Consider the following 27,196-nt stretch of genomic DNA (forward strand, 5'->3'; position numbering starts at 1 on the left):
TGCAGCATCTGTTCTCCTACTACAGTCCTACACGATTACTGGTGTCAAAATGTACCACATCTTCATACTTGGAACTTCAGAGTGGTGAAAGAAATGGTGTAAACGGGTGATTGTGTTTCCCTAATGAGACCTATATGACGTGGTTATGCCGTCATACAGCAATTACTATGTAATACAGCAGGTATCTACAATAACAATCAAGTTTACTCATCTAGTTCTCTATTCAACCAATCAGCCAATCTATTCCTGATTGCAGTATCCCAGAGCTGCAGGGGTTCTGATGATTTAGGTCAATATCACATGACACACAGACACACATTACATTTTAGCTCCAAAGCACAGCGTCACAGAACATAGCTTCAGTAAGTGCCCTCCCACACTGATCGGTGCATCATTGACAAGAATGACATATGGTGTACATACATATTATTTACATAGGCATTCCTATAGATAACCATACTGTCGACACATACCAACATTTTGGATGACCAGTCTGAGTCTTTCTAGCATCGTTCCAAGGGCCATCTCCTCCGTCTTCATCCACAGCATCATCCTCAGGAGGGGGAACGGGAGCCCGGCTACCCAGAGAAGGGACTCCGTGGCTGGGGATAGATGGAGCCTGCCTGTGTGTATGTCTGGTGCTCCAAACAGCCGATGCTGTGGAGGAGGGAGCGAGGGGGACTGGCGCAGCTGCTTAGCCAAAGGGAGAGGAGGCAAGAGGGGGAGACTGCAGAGTTACTAGCCCAGGGTAAGGATTCTACGGAGGGGGAGAAAGAAATGAGAGATGTGCCTGGCTGGCTGACTCACACTGCAGATGTTGTGGATGGAGTGAGAGATGCTGCAGAAAGGAGAGAGAAGCAAGGGATGTTTCAGAGAGAAGAGAGGATGCTGGCTGCAGAGAGGGAATGGGGAGGATGCTGAAGCTGTGATAGATGCAGACGTCCCCGGCTGCACTGATGGAGAGATGCAGAGTGGGGGATGCCAGCAGTGGAGAAGGGAAGGAGGAAAGGAGGAGGGGAGGACACTGAACATGTACGCATGCAACCTTCAGTAGCAACATGCGCATGCAGACCTAGAGAGAAGGAGTGAAGAGGAGGGAGTGCAGGCATGTCCGATTTTTGCAGACGCACACACACACACACATCTTACACACACACAGGGAGGGAGACAGAGAGGGAAAGAGACAGGGAGGGAGACAGAGAGAGGGAAAGAGACAGGGAGTGAGACAGAGAGAGGGAAAGAGAGAGGGAAAGAGAGAGGGAAAGAGAGAGGGAGTGAGACAGAGAGAGGGAAAGAGAGAGGGAGTGAGACAGAGAGAGGGAAAGAGACAGGGAGTGAGACAGAGAGAGGGAAAGAGACAGGGAGTGAGACAGAGGGAAAGAGAGAGGGAGACAGAGAGAGGGAAAGAGAGAGGGAGACAGAGCGAGGGAAAGAGAGAGGGAGGGAGACAGAGCGAGGGAAAGAGAGAGGGAGGGAGACAGAGAGAGGGAAAGAGACAGGGAGACAGAGAGTGAAAGAGACAGGGAGGGAGACAGAGAGAGGGAAAGAGACAGGGAGTGAGACAGAGAGAGGGAAAGAGACAGGGAGACAGAGAGAGGGAAAGAGACAGGGAGGGAGACAGAGAGAGGGAAAGAGACAGGGAGGGAGACAGAGAGAGGGAAAGAGAGAGGGAGACAGAGAGAGGGAAAGAGACAGGGAGGGAGACAGAGAGAGGGAAAGAGACAGGGAGGGAGACAGAGAGAGGGAAAGAGAGAGGGAGGGAGACAGAGAGAGGGAAAGAGACAGGGAGGGAGACAGAGAGAGAGACAGAGAGAGGGAGAGAGACAGAGAGAGGGAAAGAGAGAGGGAGGGAGACAGGGTGGGCGGGTAGAGAAAAGTAAAAGGAGAAAAAGATAAAAGGTTTACCTCATCCTTATTAACAACATGATGATTCATTCTCTGGGGTTGTTTTCTAAACAGGCTCTGGGATTAGCTGTTCTCTATCACCACCACGTGGCCACTCTGTGTCATTACAACCCATTACTGCAGTGCAGAGACACAGGACACTAGGCCCTTCAACCTAGTCAGGTCACATATATCCTTCAAGAAGAATGCAGATACTGTGACATATAGGAAGACAGGATGGAGTTCGACAAACCGGTGAGTTTTATAATTTCTTTATTACAAGCAGAATGACATCACAGAGCTTTTCCCTCATTCGCTACAGATAGGCAGGCAAAATGTCAACAGATGAACATATTTTAAAATCTTTGCAGAAAAACAACATTGAAAACGGCTCATGAATACAAACAGTACTGTAGGTTTCTATGTGATACAGCATACTGTTTGCCTTTAGAGAGCACAGTATAGTAGTTGACGTTACATTTCATTTGTGAGAGTATCACAAGTTCAGAAGCAGTATGGTGAGAGCACTTGGAGCTGTGCTGATAATGTGTTCATAAAAGAAGTGGACATTCTGGTCAGCGACAGTCACAGGGCTGGTGTGTTTAACCAATGAGAGACAGAGACATTATTCATTGACTAATAATATATTCATATTCAATATTCATTGACTAATCAAGTATTTGGTCACTTATTCTCTCACTGTGATCTTGAAAACAAAAATGTAACAAAATATTTTATGAGACGAGTGATGGGTGACTACATAGAATTATAATCTCTGTGGGTGACTACATAGAAATATAACCTCTGCGGGTGACTACGTAGAAATATAATCTCTGTGGGTGACTACATAGAAATATAATCTCTGTGGGTGACTACATAGAAATATAATCGCTGTGGGTGACTACATATAAATATAATCTCTGTGGGTGACTACATAGAAATATAATCTCTGTGGGTGACTACATATAAATATAACCTCTGTGGGTGACTACATAGAAATATAATCTCTGTGGGTGACTACATAGAAATATAATCTCTGTGGGTGACTACATAGAAATATAATCTCTGTGGGTGACTACATAGAAATATAATCTCTGTGGGTGACTACATAGAAATATAACCTCTGTCGGTGACTACATAGAAATATAATCTCTGTGGGTGACTACATAGAAATATAATCTCTGTGGGTGACTACATATAAATATAATCTCTGTGGGTGACTACATAGAAATATAATCTCTGTGGGTGACTACATATAAATATAACCTCTGTGGGTGACTACATAGAAATATAATCTCTGTGGGTGACTACATAGAAATATAATCTCTGTGGGTGACTACATAGAAATATAATCTCTGTGGGTGACTACATAGAAATATAATCTCTGTGGGTGACTACATAGAAATATAACCTCTGTGGGTGACTACATAGAAATATAACCTCTGTGGGTGACTACATAGAAATATAATCTCTGTGGGTGACTACATAGAAATATAATCTCTGTGGGTGACTACATAGAAATATAATCTCTGTGGGTGACTACATAGAAATATAATCTCTGTGGGTGACTACATAGAAATGTAATCTCTGTGGGTGACTACATAGAAATATAATCTCTGTGGGTGACTACATAGAAATATAATCTCTGTGGGTGACTACGTAGAAATATAATCTCTGTGGGTGACTACATAGAAATATAATCTCTGTGGGTGACTACATAGAAATATAATCTCTGTGGGTGACTACATAGAAATGTAATCTCTGTGGGTGACTAGCCTACTCATGAAAATCAGGTCACTTACAGTAGCAGAAAGTGGGAGTCACTATCATCTAAACGTCTTCAGAGGGTTTATTCTGTGGAAATACCTTTTCATTTGGGTTGTTACAAAAACCAAAAGCAAAATTATAAATACATAAGAGTTTAAATAAAATCTTCTCCCCTGGATAAAACACTAGCAAAAGAAAAATCAACAAAAATAATGTGTATTTTCAATAAAATTGATAAGATAACAATAATCAGAATCATAATAATGTGACATGATTTGACCTCCCATCTAATGATTTGACACAGTAACACAAACAGTGAAAACTCTCCCCATAAGCAGCAGTCTGAATTTGTCCCAGCTACACAGTATTTAGACCAGCAATTTGTAATGACAAAAACATCAAAACACCAGCCCAATTCTGATCATTTTCCCACCAATTGGTCTTTTGACCAATCACATCAGATCTGATGTGAAAAGATCTGATGTGATTGGTCAAAAGACCAATTTGTGGAAAAATGATCAGAATTGGGCTGGCTGTGAAATCACAGCCTATGTCATGTCCGTTGGAAGTCATGCATTCATTGTCTGATGTTTTTGTCATTAAATACAGTGTAGCTGGGACAAATTCAGACTGCTGCTTATGGGGAGAGTTTTCACTGTTTGTGTTACAGTGAGTCTGATACAATGGAGGCTGCTGATGGGAGGATGGCTCATAATAATGTCTAGAACGGAGTAAATGGAATAGTATCAAGCACATTTTTTTGGTCCCATTCCTTTCACTCAATTCCAGCCATTATTACGAGCCATCCTCCCCTCAGCAGCCTCCATTGGTCTGATATATAACATTCATGATAACCCCTTAGAATCCATGTCAGTAAGCTCAACCAAATGGGTCTAGTCATAAACAAACATAAAACCTGAACACTGAACTTTAAAACCCCCCAAAAAGGACAGAGTGGTGCCCTGTTGCAAAGACAACACGAGACACAATGTCTACTGTATGTCACTAACACCACAGATGTCACTAACACCACAGATGTCACTATCACCACAGATGAGCTTGGAGGCAGATGTTTCACCTCAGACTTTTACATGTTAGAAACGTGGAAAATAGATGAATTCAACATCATCTACAATCATTTACATAGAGCATGTGGCGAACCAATCATATCATTCATATGACATTCTAGAAAGATGGATTTGATTGTGACTGCGCTGTTTGATTCAAGTCTTTGCATTCATTTTTAAAAATGTATTTCCCAAACCCCTAACACTGCCCCCCCCCCAAATACAAATATCCATTAGTTTAAGTTCCATCCATACATGGTAAACAACCTGCATTCATAATATATACCACGTAAAATATCTCAGTTCATAATCGAACAGATATGAAAAGCCATAACCTGGTGCGATAAAGATATACCATTCTAGAGTACGGACAAGAACCTTTAAATAACGGAACAAACACAGTCTTTAGACAACATAGCATAATGCAAGCAACACTGAACAATGTGCCATTAAAACATCCATGAAGGAGCCCTATCAGTCTGTGTACAGGGCATAGATATCGGTCTGACCCAAACAGAGTGCTGTTACATTGTATATGAAGTTGAAGACGGAAGTTTACATACACCTTAGCCAAATACATTTAAACTCAGTTTTTCACAATTCCTGACATTTAATCCTAGTAAAAATTCCCTGTTTTAGGTCAGTTAGGATCACCACTTTATTTTAAGAATGTGAAATGTCAGAATAATAGTAGAGAAAATTATTTATTTCAGCTTTTCTTTCTTTCATCACATTCCCAGTGTGTCAGAAGTTTACATACATTCAATTACTATTTGGTAGCATTGCCTTTAAATTGTTTAACTTGGGTCAAACGTTTTTGGTAGCCTTCCACAAGCTTCCCACAATAAGTTGGGTGAATTTTGTCCCATTCCTCCTGACAGAGCTGGTGTAACTGAGACAGGTTTGTAGGACTCCTTGCTCGCACACGCTGTTTCAGTTCTGCTCAGAAATGTTCTATGGGATTGAGGTCAGGGCTTTGTGATGGCCACTCCAAAACCTTGACTCTGTTGTCCTTAAGCTATTTTGCCACAACTTTGGAAGTATGCTTGCGGTCAATGTTCATTTGGAAGACCCATTTGCGACCAAGCTTTCACTTCCTGATGATGACTGATGTCTTGAGATGCTGCTTAAATATATCCACATAATGTTCCTGCCTCATGATGCCATTGATTTTGTGAAGTCCCCCAGTACCTCCTGCAGCAAAGCACCCCCACAACATGATGCTGCCACCCCCGTGCTTGACGGTTGGGATGGTGTTCTTCGGCTTGCAAGCATCTCCCTTTTTCCTCCAAACATAACAATGGTCATTATGGCCAAACAGTTCAATTTTTTGTTTAATCAGACCAGAGAACAGTTCTCAAAATAGTACGATCTTTGTCCCCATGTGCAGTTGCAAACCGTAATCTGGCTTTTTTATGGTGGTTTTGGAGCAGTGGCTTCTTCCTTGCTGAGCGGCCCTTCAGGTTATGTCGACATAGGACTTGTTTTACTGTGGATATAGATACTTTGTACCTGTTTCCTCCAGCATCTTCACAAGGTCATTTGCTGTTGTTCTGGGACTGATTTGCACTTTTCGCACCAAAGTACATTAATCTCTAGGAGACAGAACGCGTCTCCTTCCTGAGCAGTATGATGGCTGCGTGGTCCCATGGTGTTTATACTTGCGTACTATTGTTTGTACAGATGAATGTGGTACCTTCCGGCATTTGGAAATTGCTCCCAAGGATAAACCAGACTTGTGGAGGTCTACAATTTTTTCTGAGGTCTTGGCTGATTTCTTTTGATTTTCCCATGATGTCAAGCAAAGAGGCACTGAGTTTGAAGGTAGGCCTTGAAATACATCCACAGTCACACCTCCAATTGACTCAAATGATGTCAATTAGCCTATCAGAAGCTTCTAAAGCCATGACATCATTTTCTGGAATTTTCCAAGCTGTTTAAAGGCACAGTCAACTTAGTGTATAAAAACTTCCGACCCACTGGAATTGTGATACAGTGAATTATAAGTGAAATAATCTGTCTGTAAACAATTGTTGGAAAAATGACTTGTGTCATGCACAAAGTAGATGTCCTAACCGGCTTGCCAAAACTATAGTTTGTTAACAAGAAATTTGTGGAGTGGTTGAAAAAGAGTTTTATTGACTCCAAGCTAAGTGTATGTAAACTTCCAAATTCAGCTGTATATACATACACACACACACACACACACACACGTGCAGTGAATAACAGATTTCAACAAAATGAGTATATTTGAGAGACAGAGAAAAAGAAGAAGACAGAGACAGTTAATAAAATAGAAACAGAAAAGTCTGGTCCGTTTCATACACAATTCCTTAGTGTAGAAGGGACGCACATTCACACACTGAACACCTCCGTGTGTTCAGTGTTTAACGCCACTGGTGTCAACGTTGGATTCAAGTATTTTAACATGGATTATAGAGTAGCAGAACAGAGTAGAGGTGTGGACTGGACTGGGATCAGGACCACACTGAAATGGAATGGACTGGGATCAGGACCACACTGAAATGGAATGGACAGGACCAGTGGGAGGCAGATTGGGGGAGGGGTGTATCTGAATGGCTGACAATACACATGGTGAATTGTGTGATTATGTTTCATGTTTTTCATTATGTGTGAATTATTTTGTGTGTGTGTGTGTTTGCATTGTTTATGAGTGGAATACAAATCCTTCCACATCCATGGTAAGCTGTAAGTTTAGATCACATTTGTCTCTGTGTGTGTGCACATCTTTTGTGAACACATCGTTTTGTGTGTGTTCACACATTAGCCTGCGTGTGTGTGAGTGTGTGTCACACAAAGGTCTCTGGCCCCGGTGTGTAGTAGGCAAAGCCAGCCCCTGAGAGGCGGCGCATGTAGGGGCTGAGGGTGCAGATGTCTGCCCCGCCCCAATCAGTCCAGTGGGCCAATAGTAGTTTGTGGGGGAAGGACTCAGACCTGTGGAGTGGGAGGGGCATCGGAACCCTGATGTGGAGGTGGGAGGAGTCAGTACACTTCCGTTTGGAGGAAGGGCCAGAAGGGCATGGGAGCACGGGGGTCAACTCTGTTACACTGCCCTGCAACAGCTTGTCAACGTCCTGGAGAAGGAGGGAAGGAGGGAATGGAGAAAAACAGAGGGAGTGTTTAGATCACTGAAAATACCCTAGTCTGTTTCAGGTTGAACTCACATTCAGATGAACAGCATGCAATGAAAATGAAACATTCACACACATGCTGTATCATCTTCTAGCACCAGAGGTCAGTGTTCCTCATCCAAATGGCCACTAATGTTGTCTGATGTTTTATTCAATTCAGTGTACAGAATAATAATCAATGCCATTGTTTTGCCTGTGTGTTAAACTTTATCTCCATGTTTAAGATACCAAATGTATTTATTAGTAAAAAATTGCAGTGATATTATTGTCTCTGACCCCCGTGTTGGAATGGACAGTATGAGAGTGATCCAATAATAAGACAGAGCTCATCCACCTTAAAGCAGCTCTTAGCAGGACAGAAGGAAAGCCAGAAAATGCTTCTGTTGCATCCCAAGAGAGTTTACAATATAGTACCAACCCAAGCAAGTCACCCTGACCCTCCAGACAAACCACCCGAAGAAATCATGACAATCAAACCACCCAGACAGCTCCATGTGTTGCATTCCACAATTGTGATTCGTCCCAAGTGAGCAAGCCTCTCAGCACAGTAGACCAGCTAGCATCGGTGAAGACCCTCTAGCAGGAAATAAAATGCCCCCCAAACTATCAGCACCCCTCCAGAACCACAGTGCAACAGGCAGCCATATTAGCAGCATTGGCACTCTTGACATATTCTGTGGCCATTGACGTTCAGTTACCGTAGCAACCCTAGGTCTCTGATGGGGAATGGTCTAGGGGCTGGCAGAGCAGGTAGTTAGGGTTGTGTGACATCATGGAGTCATAGGTCCTGGTAGCTTGCACCCCTCTACCTCCTCTGTCCCCCTCACAGGTCCTAGCAGGGCAAAGCATGTCTCTCTCACTGCCTCCACCTCCATCAACAGGACTGGCGCCCGGGGCAGAGGACACACTCCCCTCACACACCCCATCAGCTTTCACCCTCTGTGGGCAAACAGTAGGGTGAGCAGGGGTCAGGGGTCAGGAGGTTCTAAATAGAAGGCATGCGGTGAACCACTGCACTATAACAAACTGTATGTGACATGTAATGATAGCCCTTCAACTTCCCAGTGCCCTGCTGCCTGCTGAGGATTACTCCAGTGTAGAAAACATTACATCCATCCAAGTTAGCATTTGGATGGAATAACACATTCATGTACATTTTATACATCAATTTACAGTAGATACATTTGAACAGCATCCATAGATGAACAGGAAGAGAAGAGATGCTGAATATGGTACTGGGTGAGATTGTTAGACTAGCAGGATCTAACAGAAGGCTCAAAATTAGTACAACCTGTAATCAGCTGTAGCATGGTCAGCAGTAGCATACAGTGGGGAGAACAAGTATTTGATACACTGCCGATTTTGCAGGTTGTCCTACTTACAAAGCATGTAGAGGTCTGTAATTTTTATCATAGGTACACTTCAACTGTGAGACACGGAATCTGAAACAAAAATCCAGAAAATCACATTATACATAAGTATTTGATACATCACAAAAGCAGAACTTAATATTTGGTACAGAAACCTTTGTTTGCAATTATAGAGCTCATACGTTTCCTGTAGTTCTTGACCAGGTTTGCACACACTGCAGCAGGGATTTTGGCCCACTCCTCCATACAGACCTTCTCCAGATCCTTCGGTTTCGGGGCTGTCGCTGGGCAATACGGACTTTCAGCTCCCTCCAAAGATTTTCTATTGGGTTCAGGTCTGGAGACTGGCTAGGCCACTCCAGGACCTTGAGATGCTTCTTACGGAGCCACTCCTTAGTTGCCCTGGCTGTGTGTTTCGGGTCGTTGTCATGCTGGAAGACCCAGCCGCGACCCATCTTCAATGCTCTTACTGAGGGAAGGAGGTTGTTGGCCAAGATCTCGCGATACATGGCCCCATCCATCCTCCCCTCAATACGGTGCAGTCGTCCTGTCCCCTTTGCAGAAAAGCATCCCCAAAGAATGATGTTTCCACCTCCATGCTTCACGGTTGGGATGGTGTTCTTGGGGTTGTACTCATCCTTCTTCTTCCTCCAAACACGGCAAGTGGAGTTTAGACCAAAAAGCTATATTTTTGTCTCATCAGACCACATGACCTTCTCCCATTCCTCCTCTGGATCATCCAGATGGTCATTGGCAAACTTCAGACAGGCCTGGACATGCTCTGGCTTGAGCAGGGGGACCTTGCGTGCGCTGCAGGATTTTAATCCGTGACGGCGTAGTGTGTTACTAACGGTTTTCTTTGAGACTGTGGTCCCAGCTCTCTTCAGGTCATTGACCAGGTCCTGCCGTGTAGTTCTGGGCTGATCCCTCACCTTCCTCATGATCATTGATGTCCCACGAGGTGAGATCTTGCATGGAGCCCCAGACCGAGGGTGATTGACCGTCATCTTGAACTTCTTCCATTTTCTAATAACTGTGCCAACAGTTGTTCCCTTCTCACCAAGCTGCTTGCCTATTGTCCTGTAGCCCATCCCTGCCTTGTGCAGGTCTACAATTTTATCCCTGATGTCCTTACACAGCTCTCTGGTCTTGGGCATTGTGGAGAGGTTGGAGTCTGTTTGATTGAGTGTGTGGACAGGTGTCTTTTATACAGGTAATGAGTTCAAACAGGTGCAGTTAATACAGGTAATGAGTGGAGAACAGGAGGGGTTCTTAAAGAAAAACTAACATGTCCGTGAGAGCCAGAATTCTTACTGGATGGTAGGTGATCAAATACTTATGTCATGCAATACAATGCAAATTAATTACTTAAAAATCATACAATGTGATTTTCTGTATTTTTGTTTTAGATTCCGTCTCTCACAGTTCAAGTGTACCTATGATAAAAATTGCAGACCTCTACATGCTTTGTAAGTAGGAAAACCTGCAAAATCGGCAGTGTATCAAATACTTGTTCTCCCCACTGTATATAGCAGTGTGAATGATAGTATTGTCTGGTAATTGAGTTGAATTGTTTGAAATGGAAGCCCTGGATGGTGAGAGCCCTGAATGGTGAGAGCCCTGGATGGTGAGAGCCCTGGATGGTGAGAGCCCTGGATGGTGAGAGCCCTTGATGGGAACACTACAGTGATTGTGATTGAAAGTTGGGAGTTAATGTTGAAACACTGATTTAACTGAATGAAGGTGGACCACTGACGTAATTTTGACATTGGCACATGCCACCATGCACATCAAGTGTTTAAAAAGTCACCTCCTCCTCTGACGTCTCTCGGCCAATCAGAAACTCAATCTGCTATCGGACTGAGAAAGCACGAAGATGGTGGACGGCTCCACGGTAAGGCACGGGCGATTGGACTGTCGTTGCCCCAGGTAACGGGGTCAGAGGGTGGAGGGTACAGGAAGAGGAGTGGAGGATTGGAGGAGGGAGACGTGGGTGGGTGGTGGTGGGTTCAATTAGGAAGCAAAGCAGAGAGAGGGGAAGAGGAAAGAAATCCGTTAGATTTAGCTTCAGATCTGTTTCCCAAATGTACATCTAAAAAGGATTGGATAGGTATAAGCAATATGATATGCTTCATCTTGCCTTCTGATAGGCTGGGTGTAATCTTCACCATTTTGCTCACACCTATGCAACGGTGTCAGATCTACAGGAGTACTAAGGGTCTATTTGGAATTCAGCACTTGAATCACAGGAAGCAGGACATTCAGCTAAGCGGTGACAGGAAGTAGTAATATCAGATGAAAGGAGGGGACAGTTTACAGTGTTGGTTAACACAGGGTCAATGGGTGTCAAACTACATTTCCCAGCGGGCCGCATGTAGTCTTCACCAGACTGGAGGGCCACACTTAAATTGGATTATATTGCCTCTGTGTCAAAATCTGATTCGCTTTTAGTCATTTCAATGTCAATAAAATGACTCAAACTACCCGATGGGCTGGATTGAATTGGCTCGCGGGCCAGATCCGGCCTTGAGATTGACACGTGTTTTAGGAGTTTTAGTACTGAGTCGTCTGGCATGTGTGAGGCAGCTGTACCTGGATACTTTTGGTCAGTAGAGAAGGTATTTTTGATGTGATTATACATGTAGGTCTACATACTATCTACTGTACATATTGAGGGCCGCAATCAAATGACTCTTCAATTAACTGGTGCACTTGTGTTTCCTGAGCTGTGGTCAAGTTGTGGTTCTACCTGTGCAAGATGGGTGGCGGTGGGCCACAGTGTTCTGCTGAGGACCTTCTTGACCACATCAGGCAGCAGGCTGACCATAATGAGCAGGATGATGCTGAGCCAAGCCGGACCGCTGGACAACATCTGCATGAACACATAGTACATCCTCTGGTAGTTCAGGAAAGGCCTGGAGGGAGAGGAGAGGATCTAGTTATTCTATATCTATGTTTAAGGGAAATGAATAATGTACAGAGTAAGAACCAGTCAGTAAGAATGAGAGGCCTACCAGATGATGCCTCCCCAGAGCAGAGAGAAGATGACATAGAAAAGCAGGGAGCCCCAGATGACAAAGTGGTTGATCCAGGTCCAGTGGTGTGTGTCCAAGGCAAGCTGCAACACACAGGATACACACACACACACACACACACACACACACACACACACACACACACACACACACACACACACACACACACACACAATTATCAATCAGTCCATAGTAACACCTCCAGGGCTTACAGCTCTAGCGAATGATGAGAAAGTCTAGTCAATCTATTATCTCACAGACATATACATGCGAAGAGATGATTCAATCCACTATTATCAGATTCACTCAGTCTCTTACTCCTTCACACGGTGTAAACACACACACACCTTGAGCGTGACCGTGAACACCAGCACAGTAAAGACGAGAGTCCCGAAAGTCCAGTTCCCAAACATCTAGAGAAGAACAGAGAGTGAGCAGGAAGTCAGCCACACCTCATCAGGCACACATTTCATCCATCCTTTACACAACGCATTTGGAAAGTATTCAGACCCCTTGACTTGTTCCACGTTTTGTTATGTTACAGCCTCATTCTAAAATGGATTGTATACATTTTCCCCCTCACAATACCCCATGACAGAGCAAAAACTGGTTTTTAGAACTGTTTGCAAAATGAAAAACTGAAATACTTTATTCACATAACTATTCAGACCCTTTGCTATGAGACTCGAAATTGAGTTCAGGTGCATCATGTTTCCATTGATCATCCTTGAGATGTTTCTATAACTTGATTGTAGTCCAATTGTGGTAAATTCAATTGATTGGACATTATTTGGAAAGGCACACACCTGTCTATATAAGGTCACACAGTTGACAGTGCATGTCAGAGCGAAAACCAAACCATGAGGTCAAAGGAATTGTCTGTAGAGCTCAGAGACAGGATTGTGTCGAGGCACAGATCTGGGGAAGGGTACCAAAACATTTCTGCAGCATTGAAGGTCCCCAAGAACACAGTGGCAAACTGAGCAATTGGGGGAGAAGGGCCTTGGTCAGGAAGGTGACCATGAAACCGATGATCACAGAGCTCCAGAGTTCCTCTGTGGAGATGGGGATGTTTTACATCAGCAGGAACTGGGAGACTAGTCAGGATCGAGGGAAAGATGAATGGAGCAAAGTACAAAGAGATCCTTGATGAAAACCTGCTCCAGAGCGCTCAAGACCTTGGAAGGTGACCCTTTGCCCCAGTCTAACAGGACAACAACGCTAAGCACACAGCCAAGACAACGCAGGAGTGGCTTCGGGACAAGTCTCTGAATTGCCTTGAGTGGCCCAGCCAGAGCCCAGACTTGAACCCGACCGAACATCTCTGGAGAGACCTGACAATAGCTGTGTAGCGACGCTCCCCATCCATCCTGACAGAGCTTAAGAAGAATGGGAGAAACTCCCCAAATACATGTGCCAAGCGTGTAGCGTCATACCCAAGAAGACTCAAGGCTGTATACGTTGCCAAAGTTGTTTCAACAAATACTGAGTAAAGGGTCTGTGATATTTCCGTTGTTTTTTTAATACATTTGCTAAAAATGAAAAGAAAAAAAAACGTTTTTCTTTGTCATTGTGGGGTATTGTGTGTAGGGGTAATTGAATTAGAATAAGGCTGTAACAACAAAATGAGGAAAAAGTCAAGCGGTCAACACCATCATTGATCATCTGTTGAAACCATTGACTTCTATAAATATCAGCTGAAACTATTCACACCGATATGAGCACAGGGCCTCTAACTGTAATGACTTCTTTTAGACCTGTGTTGAAGTTGATTCTAAACGCACGTAAATGCCGTTCACACACCTTTTTTATTTTTCGCAAGCGTTTACACACCTTTTACGGCTAAATGCATTTAAGGAAGGGTCATAGATGAAGAGAGGGAGAGCAAGAGAGAGATGAGGGAGATGTAGAGTGACAGAGGAAGAGAGATGGAGGGAGAGGTAGAGTGACAAAGTAAGAGAGATGGAGGGAGAGGTAGAGTGACAGGGGAAGAGAGATGGAGGGAGAGGTAGAGTGACGGGGAAGAGAGATGGAGGGAGATGTAGAGTGACAGAGGAAGAGAGATGGAGGGAGAGGTAGAGTGACGGGGAAGAGAGATGGAGGGAGAGGTAGAGTGACAGGGGAAGAGAGATGGAGGGAGAGGTAGAGTGACAGGGGAAGAGAGATGGAGGGAGAGGTAGAGTGACAGAGGAAGAGAGATGGAGGGAGAGGTAGAGTGACAGAGGAAGAGAGATGGAGGGAGAGGTAGAGTGACAGAGTAAGAGAGATGGAGGGAGAGGTAGAGTGACAGAGGAAGAGAGATGGAGGGAGAGGTAGAGTGACAGAGGAAGAGAGATGGAGGGAGAGGTAGAGTGACAGGAATGCCTAGAGAGTTCTCAGCTATACTTTTCGTGGCTGTTTATTTACCACCACAGACAGATGCTGGCACTAAGACCACACTCAGTCAGGAAATAAGCAAACAGGAAACCATTCACCCAGAGGTGGTGCTCCTAGTGGCCGGAGACTTTAAATCAGTTCTACCAAATTTCTATCAACATGTTAAATGTGCAACCAGAGGGAAAACAATTCTAGATCACCTGTACTCCACACACAGAGACGAGTACAAAGCTCTCCCTCGCCCTCCATTTATCAATAAGTGCATCGAGGACGTCGTCCCCACAGTGACTGTACGTACATACCCCAACCAGAAGCCATGGATTACAGGCAACATTCGCACTGAGCTAAAGGGTAGAGCTGCCGCTTTCAAGGTGCGGGACTCTAACCCGGAAGCTTACAAGAATGCCCTGCGACGAACCATCAAACAGACAAAGCGTCAATACAGGGCTAAGATTGAATCATACTACACTGGCTCCGACGCTCGTCTCATGTCGCAGGGCTTGCAAACTATTACATATTACAAAGGGATGCACAGCCACGAGCTGCCCAGTGACACGAGCCTACCAGACGAGCTAAATCACTTCTATGCTTGCTTTGAGGCAAGCAACACTGAGGCATGCATGAGAGCATCAGCTGTTCCGGACGACTGTGTGATCACGCTCTCCATAACCGATGTGAGTAAGACCTTTAACTTCTCTAGGGTAGGGGGCAGCATTTGGAATTTTGGATGAAAAGCATGCCCAAATTAAACTGCCTTCTACTCAGCCCCAGAAGATAGGATATTCATATAATTAGCATTTTTGGATAGAACACTCTAAAGTTTCCAAAACTGTTACAATAATGTCTGTGAGTATAACAGAACTGATTTGGCAGGCGAAAACCTGAGAAAAATCCATTCAGGAAGTAGGATTTTTGTTGTTGTTGTTGTAGTTTTCTATTCAATGCCATTACAGTATCCATTGACTTAGAACTCAAATTGCAGTTCCTATGCCTTCCACTAGATGTCAACAGTCTTTAGAAATGGTTTCAGGCTTGTATTCTGAAAAATGAGGGAGTAAGAGCAGTCTGAATGAGTAGACCCTGCCGTGTCAGAGCTGTTTTATGCCTTTCTTGTTTACCTTTTATATTGACGACGTTATTGTCAGGTTGAAATATTATTGATTATTTAGGCTAAAAACAACCTGAGGATTGAATATAGACATCGTTTGACATGTTTCTATGACCTTTACGGATACAATTTTGATTTTTTTGTCTGCCAGTTGTGACTGTGTTTGAGCCTGTGGATTACTGAAGAAAACGCGTTAACAAAACAGAGGTTTTTCGGATATAAAGAGAGACTTTATCGAACAAAAGGAACATTTATTGAATAAATGAATGTCTTCTGAGTGCAAACATATGAAGATCATCAAAGGTAAGTGATTACTTATTTCTCTTTTTCTGACTTGTGTAACTCTTCTACTTGGCTGGTTACTGTTTGTAATGATTTGTCTGCTGGGCTATGTTCTCAAATAATTGTAAGGTATGCTTTCGCCGTAAAGCATTTTTAAAATCGGTTGGATTCACAAGAAGTTAATCTTTAAACCTATGTAAAATAGTTGTATCTTTTAGTCCCTGTGCCCAAGAACACAAAGGCAACCTGCCTAAATGACTACAGACCCGTAGCACTCACGTCCGTAGCCATGAAGTGCTTTGAAAGGCTGGTCATGGCTCACATCAACACCATCATCACAGAAACTCCAATTTGCATACCGCCCAAACAGATCCACAGATGATGCAATCTCTATTGCACTCCACACTGCCCTTTCCCACCTGGACAAAAGGAACACTTATGTGAGAATGCTATTCATTGACTACAGCTCAGCGTTCAACACCATATTACCCTCAAAGCTCATCACTAAGCTAAGGATCCTGGGACTAAACACCTCCCTCTGCAACTGGATTCTGGACTTCCTGATGGGCCGCCCCCAGGTGGTGAGGGTAGGTAGCAACACAACTGCCACGTTGATCCTCAACACTGGAGCTCCACAGGGGTGCGTGCTCAGTCCCCTCCTGTACTCCCTGTTCACCCACGACGGCATGGCCAGGCATGACTCCAACACCATCATTAAGTTTGCAGTCGACACAACAGTGGTATACCTGATCACCGACAACGACGAGACAGCCTATAGGGAGGAGGTCAGAGACCTGGCCGGGTGGTGCCAGAATAACAACCTATCCCTCAACATAACTAAGACTAAGGAGATGATTGTGGACTACAGGAAAAGGAGTACCGAGCACGCCCCCATTCTCATCGATGGGGCTGTAGTGGAGCAGGTTGAGAGCTTCAAGTTCCTTGGTGTCCACATCAACAACAAACTAGAATGGTCCAAACACACCAAGATAGTCGTGAAGAGGGCAGGACAAAGCCTATTCCCCCTCAGGAAACTAAAACGATTTGGCATGGGTCCTGAGATCCTCAAAAGGTTCTACAGTTACAACATCGAGAGCATCCTGACTGGTTGCATCACTGCCTGGTACGGCAATTGCTCGGCCTCTGACCGCAAGGCACTACAGAGGGTCGTGCGTACGGCCCAGTAAATCACTGGGACCAAGCTGCCTGCCATCCAGGACCTCTACACCAGGCTGTGTCAGAGGAAGGCCCTAAAAATTGTCAAAGACCCCAGCCACCTCAGTCATAGACTGTTCTCTCTACTACCGCATGGCAAGCGGTACCAGAGTGCCAAGTCTAGGACAAAAAGGCTTCTCAATAGTTTTTACCCCCAAGCCATAAGACTCCTGAACAGGTAATCAAATGGCTACCCAGACTACTTGCATTGTGTGCCTCCCCCAACCCCTCTTACGCTGCTGCAACTCTCTGTTTATCATATATGCACAGTCACTTTAACTATACATCCATGTACATACTACCTCAATTGGGCCGACCAACCAGTGCTCCCGCACATTGGCTAACCGGGCTATCTGCATTGTGTCCCGCCACCCACTAACTGGTGTCTGTATGTAGCCTCGCTACTTTTATAGCCTCGCTACTGTATATAGCCAGTCTTTTTACTGTTGTTTTATTTCTTTACCTACCTATTGTTCACCTAACACCTTTTTTGCACTATTGGGTAGAGCCTGTAAGTAAGCATTTCACTGTAAGGTCTACACCTGTTGTATTCGGCGCACGTGACAAATAAACTTTGATTTGATTTGAAATGCTAGAAATACATCTCTCTACAAACACAGAAACGTAGTTAGGGTGAGAGATCACCCTCCAAGACAGTGCAGCTAGAATGAATCCATGTTGTTAAAACAGCAGAGAGACCGCTTTTCTCATGAAATGTGTTGTCTATGTACTATTACTACTACTACACACACACACACACACACACACAGGTTATTTTAAGTCTACTACCAGGACAACACATAAGGATGTGGGGGAGAGACTAGTATGTATATTAGTAGAGTGGAGCTGCTGACGTCAGGTTTTGGTAGAGAGGCCCTACATGTGGTACCTAACTACACAGCGGAGTGAGGATGGATGGATCCATGTTTCGGGATGAAACGGTAAAACTCAAAGCTAAACTCATAACTAAAAACAAACAGAAGTTAAAAGCACATGATAGACAGAGAGAGAGAGGGAGAGAGAGAGAGACAGGCTTACCATCTGTGTGTTGGTGGTCATAAGCTGAGGAACAGGAAGAAAAGCAAAATAAAGAGAGAAGAAGCAGAAGAGAAGACGAAGCAGAGAGGAGGAAGAAGAAGAAGAAGAAGCAGAGAGGAGGAGGAAGAAGAAGAAGCAGAGAGGAGGAAGAAGAAGAAGAAGCAGAGAGGAGGAAGAAGAAGAAGAAGCAGAGAGGAGGAGGAAGAAGAAAAAGCAGAGAGGAGGAAGAAGAAGAAGAAGAAGAAGCAGAGAGGAGGAAGAAGAAGAAGAAGAAGAAGAAGCAGAGAGGAGGAGGAAGAAGAAGAAGCAGAGAGGAGGAAGAAGAAGAAGAAGCAGAGAGGAGGAAGAAGAAGAAGAAGCAGAGAGGAGGAAGAAGCAGAAGAATAATAAGCAGAGAGGAGGAAGAAGAAGAAGAAGCAGAGAGGAGGAAGAAGAAGAAGAAGAAGCAGAGAGGAGGAAGAAGAAGAAGAAGCAGAGAGGAGGAAGAAGAAGAAGAAGAAGAAGCAGAGAGGAGGAAGAAGAAGAAGAAGAAGAAGAAGCAGAGAGGAGGAAGAAGAAGAAGAAGAAGAAGCAGGGAGGAGGAAGAAGAAGCAGAGAGGAGGAAGAAGAAGAAGCAGAGAGGAGGAAGAAGAAGAAGCAGAGAGGAGGAAAAAGAAGAATAAGCAGAGAGGAGGAAGAAGAAGAATAAGAAGCAGAGAGGAGGAAGAAGAAGAGAAGACGAAGCAGAGAGGAGGAAGAAGAAGAAGAAGAAGAAGCAGAGAGGAGGAAGAAGAAGCAGAGAGGAGGAAGAAGAAGAAGCAGAGAGGAGGAAGAAGAAGAATAAGCAGAGAGGAGGAAGAAGAAGAATAAGAAGCAGAGAGGAGGAAGAAGAATAAGAAGCAGAGAGGAGGAAGAAGAAGAATAAGAAGCAGAGAGGAGGAAGAAGAAGAGAAGACGAAGCAGAGAGGAGGAAGAAGAAAGAAAATAAATCAGGACATAGAATAAATTAATTCCAGGATGTTTCAACTTAAAGAGAAAAAACAGGACCAAAGGCAACAGTTAATATGACATAAATCAACAGTGCAGAGAAATATGCAATAGCGTTGTCCATATGAATGGAATCCTGATGGTTGCCAAGCTAAAGAGGACCACTGAGACCCTGAACACAACTCAACCACAACCTGACCATAACTTACCCATAGATTACCAAAACCTGACCACATTGTCTTACTCTGGTGTTATTGGACAATAACGTGGAGATGGTTGTTCTAGAGACCATCACTATGGTGACTCTCAAATGGAATCCTTTGACCTGCACCTCTTCTGACTAGAGCCAAACAGGGTGTTGTTGAATCAAGCTAATGGTCAATGCTTATGACTTGGTGTTGGTCATCTGATCCTAGAACTGTTGGTCCTTGACAGTTTTCCGTGGAGGCGGTTGCAGGGGCTCACCTGTCCGTTGCTAGTGAAGGTGGTGTTGTCGAACAGGAAGTAGGCACCAAAAAAGAAGATACAGGCGTCGAATAAGCCCAGGCATGTCCAGTACAGGAACACGGGCCAGCGCAGGAGAGAGTTCTTAGCTACGTCCCTGGGAGAAGGTGGGAGAGGAGGCGTAGAGAGAGGGAGCGAGAGGGAGAAAGAGAGGGGCGGGGTTGAGAGGGGGGAGAGAGGGAGAGAGAGGGAGAAAGAAAGGGGAGAGGTAAGAGAGAGGGGGGAGAGAGAAAGAGAGCGCGAGAGAGATCATGAGAGGAGGGGTTGAGAGATTGAGAGAGGGAATAGGGAGATAGTGGCAAGTGAGAGCAAAGTAAAATTGTTAAACAAAACAAAACCTGTGAATTACATTGACTTTCAAATAAGTGTTCATTTGGGTGGGATGTTCCCCTTACCTGTACAGAGTGGGGTCGCTCTTCAGTGTCTCTATGCTGACGTGTTTCTCTATGAGGCTGTAGAGGAGGATGGGCAGCGAGGTGAAGCTGATGTTGTACAGCGTCAGGTAGGCTGTGTCGTACAGGGGCTTTACGGGGACACAGAGCAGTCAGTAATATACAGACTACACATGACCAAACAGGCAACCATGAGGTCATTTGGGGTGATTTTGAGCACCAACCTGCTGAGAGAATCCACAGAAGAACTGATAGAGGAACTGAGGGAAGATGAAGCACACATTCTGGAGAGAGAGAGAAAGGGGCAGAAGCAAAGTGAGAAAGTAAGGACTAAACATTGTTCATCATTCTATACTGACTCAGCTACTTGCAGCGTAGAGCCTGGAGATTTGTGCTGTCCTGGGCCAGCTACCAGACTTGTGTAATTTATTACTAAAGAATTGCAACGTGATCTCAGTAAATGCTCAGTATTAGTGTCAGTAGTAAGCCCACCTTATAGAAGAAGTACTGCACCAGCTCAGCGATGCGGATGTAGTAGATGTGGCCGTGAACTAGCAGCATCTTCTTCAGGTGTTTGAACTTTGGGATGGCATAATCGCTGTTCCTCGCTGCCTGGCGACCCTCCTTACCCATGATGCCTTAAGAGAGAGGGAGGGATTGGTTGATTGGTGGATTAATTGATAGAAAACAAACATACACCAATGAGATATCTTGGAGCCAAAGCCCCCCACCAATCAAAGAAAAAAGATGAGTGCTAGCTGATGGTTCCCACCAATCAGAGTACAAACACATGGGGCTTGCCAATCAGTGTAGAGATGAGCTTACCTATGCCCACATGTGCCTCGAGGATCATGCTGACGTCGTTGGCTCCGTCTCCGATGGCCAGAGTGATGGGGTGCTCCTTAGACGCCTTGATCAGCTTCACAATCTGGACAGACAACAGTCATACCACAACTCATTAAACACTTTGACTGACTGATCGACCGTCCATCCATCCAAACACCATCTCTCCCTGGATTCCTAATGTGAGACAGGAAGTGAGATCACACCCACCTGTGCTTTCTGTAGGGGAGCCATGCGGCAGCAGAGAACGGCGCTGCAGTTCCTACAGATCTCCAGGAAGATCTCTCTGTAGTTCCCAGAGCCGGAGCTCTCTGGACTGGGCTTCAGCACCGCAGACAGGGTGGCCCCATCGATGATCAGACCGTAGTCCTGACAGTCTACAGACAGCCTGGGGATAAACACACAGATATACAGATGTTAACACACAGAGATGCATGAATACTGTACATATACAGTACCAGTCAAAAGTTTGGACACACCTACTCATTCAAGGGTTTTTATTTTTACAATTTTCTACATTGTAGAATAATAGTGAAGACATCAAAACTATGAAATAGCGCATATGGAATCATGTAGAAACCAAAAAAAGTGTTAACTCCAAATATATTTTAGATTCTTCAAAGTAGCCACCATTTGCCTTGATGACAGCTTTGCACTCACTCAACTAGCTTCACCTGGAATGCTTTTCCAACAGTCTTGAAGGAGTTCCCACATATGCTGAGCACTTGTTGGCTGCTTTTTCTTCACTCTGCGGTCCAACTCATCCCAATTGGGTTGAGGTCGGGTCATGTGATGCAGCACTCCATCACTCTCCTTGGTCAAACAGCCCTTACACAGCCTGGAGGTGTGTTGGGTCATTGTCCTGTTTAAAAACAAATGATAGTCCCACTAAGTGCAAACCAGATGGGATGGGATGGCTTATTGCTGCAGAATGCAGTGGTAGCCATGCTGGTTAAGTGTGCCTTGAATTCAAATGAAATCACAGACAGTGTCACCAGCAAAGCACCCCCACACTATCACCCCTCCTCCTCCATGCTTCACGATGGAAACCACACATTCAGAGATCATCAGTTCACCTACTTTGCGTCTCACAAAGACACAGCGGTTGGAACCAAACATTTCAAATTTGGACTCATCAGACCAAAGGACAGCTTTCCACCAGTCTAATGTCCATTGTTCGTGTTTCTTGGCCCAAGCAAGTCTCTTCTTCTTATTTGTGTCCTTTAGTATTGGTTTGGCCTGATTCACACAGTCTCCTCTGAACAGTTGATGTTGAGAAGTGTCTGTTCCTTGAACTCTGTGAAGCATTTATTTGGGCTGCAATTTCTGAGGCTGGTAACTATAATGAACTTATCCTCTGCAGCGGAGGTAACTCTGGGTCTTCCTTTCCTGTGGCGGTCCTCATGAGAGCCAGTTTCATCATAGCACTTGATGGTTTTTGCTACTGTACTTGAAGAAACTTTCAAAGTTCTTGACATTTTCCACATTGACTGACCCTCATGTCTTAAAGTAATGATGGACTGTCATTTCTCTTTGCTTATTTGAGCTGTTCTTGCCATAATATGGACTTGGTCTTTTACCAAATAGGGCACTTCTGTATACCACCCCTACCTAGTCACAACACAACTGATAGGCACAAATGCATGAACTTCTCTGGGATAGGTGTCCAAAAGTGTGTCCAAAGTACACTGCCTGCTACTCAGGCCCAGAAGCTAAGAATATAAGATATGCATATTATTAGTAGATTTGGATAGAAAACACACTGAAGTTTCTAAAACTGTTCTAATCATGTCTGTGAGTATAACATAACTTATTTGGCAGGCGAAACGCGAGGACAAACCATTCAGATGTTTTTTTTAGGTCACTCTCTTTTCAATAGGTTTTCATTGGGAATCCATATTTCTAATGGACTTTCTTGCAGTTCCTACCGCTTCCACTGGATGTCAACAGTCTTTAGAAATTGGTTGAGGTTTTTCCTTTGAGAACTGAAGAAGTAGCACTGTTCAGAACGAGGGTAGAGAGAAGTGTACTCTTTGTTAGAGGGGCGTGACCTGAAAAGCAAGCTCCACTTTGTTTTCCTTCGGTATTGAACACAGTTAATCCCGTCTTAAATATTTACGTTAAAAAATACCTAAAGTTGAATTAGGAAAGTAGTTTGAAATGTTTGGACAAAGCTTACAGGTAACTTATGAGTAATGTTCTAGTCATGTTGCGAGAGTTGGAACCGGTGTTTTTCTGGATCAAACGCGCCAAATAAATTGACATTTTGGATATATATCGACGGGATTAATCGAACAAAAGGACCATTTGTGATGTTTATGGGACATATTGGAGTGCCAACAGAAGAAGCTCGTCAAAGGTAAGGCATGATTTATATTTTATTTCTGCATTTTGTTTCGCGCCTGGAGGGTTGAAATATGATTGTCTGTGTTTGTTTGCTGGGGTGCTGCCCTCAGATAATATCATGTTTTGCTTTTGCCGTAAAGCCTTTTTGAAATCTGACACATTGGCTGGATTCACAACAAGTGTAGCTTTAATTTGGTGTATTGCATGTGTGATTTCATGAAAGATTAATTTTTAGAGTAATTTATTTAAATTTGGCGCTCTGCATTGTCACTGGATGTTGGTCAGGTGGGACGCTAGCTTCCCACATATCCCAGAGGTTAAGAAGGAAAGAAATTCCACAAATTAACTTTTAACAAGGCACACCTGTTAATTGATATGCATTCCAGGTGACTACCTCATAAAACTGGTTGAGAGAATGCCAAGAGTGTGCAAAGGCTTCAAGTGCAAAGGCATCAAGGCTACTTTGAAGAATCTCACATATTTGATTTGTTTAACACTTTTTTGGTTCCTACATGATTCCATGTGTGTTATTTCATAGTTTTGGTGTCTTCACTATTATTCCACAACGTAGAAAATAGTAAAAATAAAGAAAAACCCTTGAACGAGTAGGTGTGTCCAAACATTTGACTTGTACTGGTCATACTGTGTGCGAGCGCACATTGGTGTGAGTGTGCAGCATACCGCGACAGGGAGCGCTGTCTCAGTACGGTTCTGCTCAAGTCAAACAGAACATCATGTAGACTCTGTTCCTCGGTTCGTTTCTTGGTCAGCTCCAATATTTGGGTGGAGCGGCGGAACAGCTTGCTAGCATAACATGTAGCAGCCGCCGTCTCCATCTTGTCCCCCGTCAGGACCCACACCTTCATCCCAGCCTTATGGAGAGACTCAATGGTGTCTGCTGCCTTCTCCTGGAGCCTGCACACAGCAGTCAATACAGGGGTCAATACAGTCAATAGGTTAATAGCATTAAGCATCACTAGAGTGTATAGTCCTTTCAAAGAATGCAAGGTATCAATGATTACAGTACTGATCAACAACCTATTTTATATTGATTCGATTAAAATATCATGTAGAGACCCTTCTTTTTCAAGACCTCTGCAATCCGCCCTGGCATGCTGTCAATTAACTTCTGGGCTACATCCTGACTGATGGCAGCCCATTCTTGCATAATCAATGCTTGGAGTTTGTCAAAATGTTTGGGTTTTTGTTTGTCTACCCACCTCTTGAGGATTGACCACAAGTTCTCAATGGGATTAAGGTCTGGGGAGTTCCCTGCCCATGGATCCAGAATATTGATGTTTTGTTCCCCGATCCACTTAGTTATCACTTTTGCCTTATGGCAAGGTGCTCCATCATGCTGTAAAAGGCATTGTTCATCACCAAACTGTTCCTGGATGGTTGGGAGAAGTTTCTCTCGGAGGATGTGTTGGTACCATTCTTTATTCATGGCTGTGTTCTTAGGCAAAATTGTGAGTGAGCCCACTCCCTTGGCTGAGCAGCAACCCCACACATAGTCTCAGGATGCTTTACTGTTGGCATGACACAGGACTGAGGGTAGCGCCTACCTTGTCTTCTCTCTTGTCTTCTTCTCTCAGCAGTCCAATCTCTGTACCTTTTGCAGAATATCACTCTGTTCCTGATGTTTTTCCTGGAGAGAAGTAGCTTCTTTGAAGCCCTTTTTGTGCAAAGCAATGATGACGACACGTGTTTCCTTGCAGGTAACCATGGTTGACAGAGGAAGAACAACGATTCCAAACTGATGTCTTGAGATGTTGCTTCAATATGTCCACATAATTTTCCTACCTCATGATGCCATTGATTTTGTGAAGTCCCCCAGTCCCTCCTGCAGCAAAGCACCCCCACAACATGATGCTGCCACCCCCATGCTTCACGGTTGGGATGGTGTTCTTCGGCTTGCAAGCCTCCCCCTTTTTCCCCCAAACATAACGATGGTCATTATGGCCAAACAGTTCTATATTTGTTTCATCAGACCAAAGGAAATTTCTCCAAAAAGTACGATCTTTGTCCCCATGTGCAGTTGCAAACCGTAGTCTGGCTTTTTATGGAGGTTTTGGAGCAATGGCTTCTTCCTTGCTGAGCGGCCCTTCAGGTTATGTCGATATAGGACTCATTTTACTGTGGATATAGATACTTTTGTACCTGTTTCCTCCAGCATCTTCACAAGGTCCTTTGCTGTTGTTCTGGGATTGATTTGCAATTTTCGCACCAAAGTACGTTAATCTCTAGGAGACAGAATGCGTCTCCTTCCTGAGCGGTATGACGACTGCGTGGTCCCATGGTGTTTATACTTGCGTACTATTGTTTGTACAGATGAACGTGGTACCTTCAGGCATTTAGAAATTGCTCCCAATGATAAACCAGTCTTGTGCAGGTCTACAATTTTTTCTGAGGTCTTGGCTGATTTCTTTTGATGTTCCCATGATGTCAAGTAAAGAGGCACTGAGTTTGAAGGTAGGCCTTGAAATACATCCACAGGTACACCTCCAATTGACACAAAAGATGTCAATTAGCCTATCAGAAGCTTCTAAAGCCATGACATCATTTTCTGGAATTTTCCAAGCTGTTTAAAGGCACAGTCAACTTAGTGTATGTAAACTTCTGACCCACTGGAATTGTGATACAGTGAATTATAAATTAAATAATCTGTCTGTAAACAATTGTTGGAAAAAATGACTTGTATCATGCACAAAGTAGATGTCCTAACCGAATTGCCAAAACTATAGTTTGTTAACAAGACATTTGTTGAAAAACAAGTTTTAATGAGACCAACGTAAGTGTATGTAAACTTCCGACTTCAACTGTATATATTTAAGTGGCTTCCTCTCTCTTACTGCCTCCTGTGTCCAGTTCTCCTACCTGTCCTCCACAGCCGTGGCCCCCAGCAGGGTGAAGTCCCTCTCGATGAGGTCATAAGCCTGCGCCAGTCGCTGCTCCCTGTCCTGCAGGGCTAGCTTGGCGTCGCTCAGCTGATGACACGCCTCCTCGTACTCTGCTAGGGAGAGACTTCTGTATGCCACACACAGGGTCCGCAAGCCCTCCTGACAGAGGTAAAGGTGAGATGGTTAGGGTTCTCTCTTAGTACTGTGGCCCTATCACTATAGTAAGTATAAGAAGGGTTGTGTGACTGAATATATACAGTACATTTGGAAAGTATTCAGACTCCTTGACTTTTTCCACATTTTGTTACGTTACAGCCTTATTCTAAAATTGGTTAAATATATTTTTTTATCAACAATCTACACACAATACCCCATAATGACAATGCAAAAACAGTTTCCTATACATTTTTGCAAATGTATAAAAAATTTAAAAAAAGAAATATCACATTTACATAAGTATTCAGACCCTTTACTCAGTACTTTGTTGAAGCACCTTTGGCAGCAATTTCAGCCTCAATTCATCTTGGGTATGACGCTACAAGCTTGGCACACCTGTATTTGGGGAGTTTCTCCCATTCTTCTCTGCTGATCCTCTCAAGCAGCTCTGTCAGGTTGGATTGGGAGCGTCACTGCACAGCTATTTTCAGGTCTCTCCAGAGTTGTTCAATCTGGTTCAAGTCTGGGCGCTGACTGGGCCACTCAAGGACATTCAGAGACTTGTCCTGAAGCCACTCCTGCTTGGCTGTGTGCTTAGGGTCATTGTCTTGTTGGAAGGTGAACCTTCACCCCAGTCTGAGGTCCTGAGTGCTCTGGAGCAGGTTTTCATCAAGGATCTCTCTGTGCTTTGCTTCGTTCCTCTTTCCCTCGACCCTGACAAGTCTCCCATTCCCTGCCGTTGAAAAACATCCCCAAAGCATGATGCTGCCACCATCATGCTTCACTGTAGGGATG

At 44.2% G+C, this 27,196-nt stretch overlaps 2 protein-coding genes across 2 annotated transcripts in view; both read right to left on the reverse strand.

Moving 5' to 3' along the window:
* LOC139404871 (guanine nucleotide exchange factor DBS-like) overlaps positions 1-636 on the reverse strand; it is a 102,610-nt gene extending 101,974 nt beyond the window's left edge. The window contains exon 1 of the mRNA XM_071147406.1: positions 474-636. Within this exon, the coding sequence (XP_071003507.1) occupies positions 474-552 (79 nt within the window). The 5' untranslated portion in view covers positions 553-636. The remainder of the gene's footprint in view (positions 1-473) is intronic.
* A 6,230-nt stretch (positions 637-6,866) lies between these two features.
* The window catches only part of LOC139406149 (phospholipid-transporting ATPase IH-like), a 77,646-nt gene continuing 57,316 nt past the window's right edge, over positions 6,867-27,196 (reverse strand). Inside the window, exons 18-30 of the mRNA XM_071148634.1 lie at positions 26,223-26,404; positions 24,027-24,260; positions 21,210-21,387; positions 20,982-21,084; positions 20,649-20,794; positions 20,381-20,440; positions 20,160-20,287; positions 19,726-19,861; positions 18,295-18,318; positions 12,623-12,688; positions 12,255-12,358; positions 11,990-12,155; positions 6,867-7,813 (exon numbers count right to left, since the gene is read on the reverse strand). Of these exons, the coding sequence (XP_071004735.1) occupies positions 7,529-7,813; positions 11,990-12,155; positions 12,255-12,358; positions 12,623-12,688; positions 18,295-18,318; positions 19,726-19,861; positions 20,160-20,287; positions 20,381-20,440; positions 20,649-20,794; positions 20,982-21,084; positions 21,210-21,387; positions 24,027-24,260; positions 26,223-26,404 (1,812 nt within the window). The 3' untranslated portion in view covers positions 6,867-7,528. The remainder of the gene's footprint in view (positions 7,814-11,989; positions 12,156-12,254; positions 12,359-12,622; positions 12,689-18,294; positions 18,319-19,725; positions 19,862-20,159; positions 20,288-20,380; positions 20,441-20,648; positions 20,795-20,981; positions 21,085-21,209; positions 21,388-24,026; positions 24,261-26,222; positions 26,405-27,196) is intronic.

Source organism: Oncorhynchus clarkii, chromosome 3 (genome assembly GCF_045791955.1).
Source record: "Oncorhynchus clarkii lewisi isolate Uvic-CL-2024 chromosome 3, UVic_Ocla_1.0, whole genome shotgun sequence".
Taxonomy (NCBI): Eukaryota; Metazoa; Chordata; class Actinopteri; order Salmoniformes; family Salmonidae; genus Oncorhynchus; species Oncorhynchus clarkii.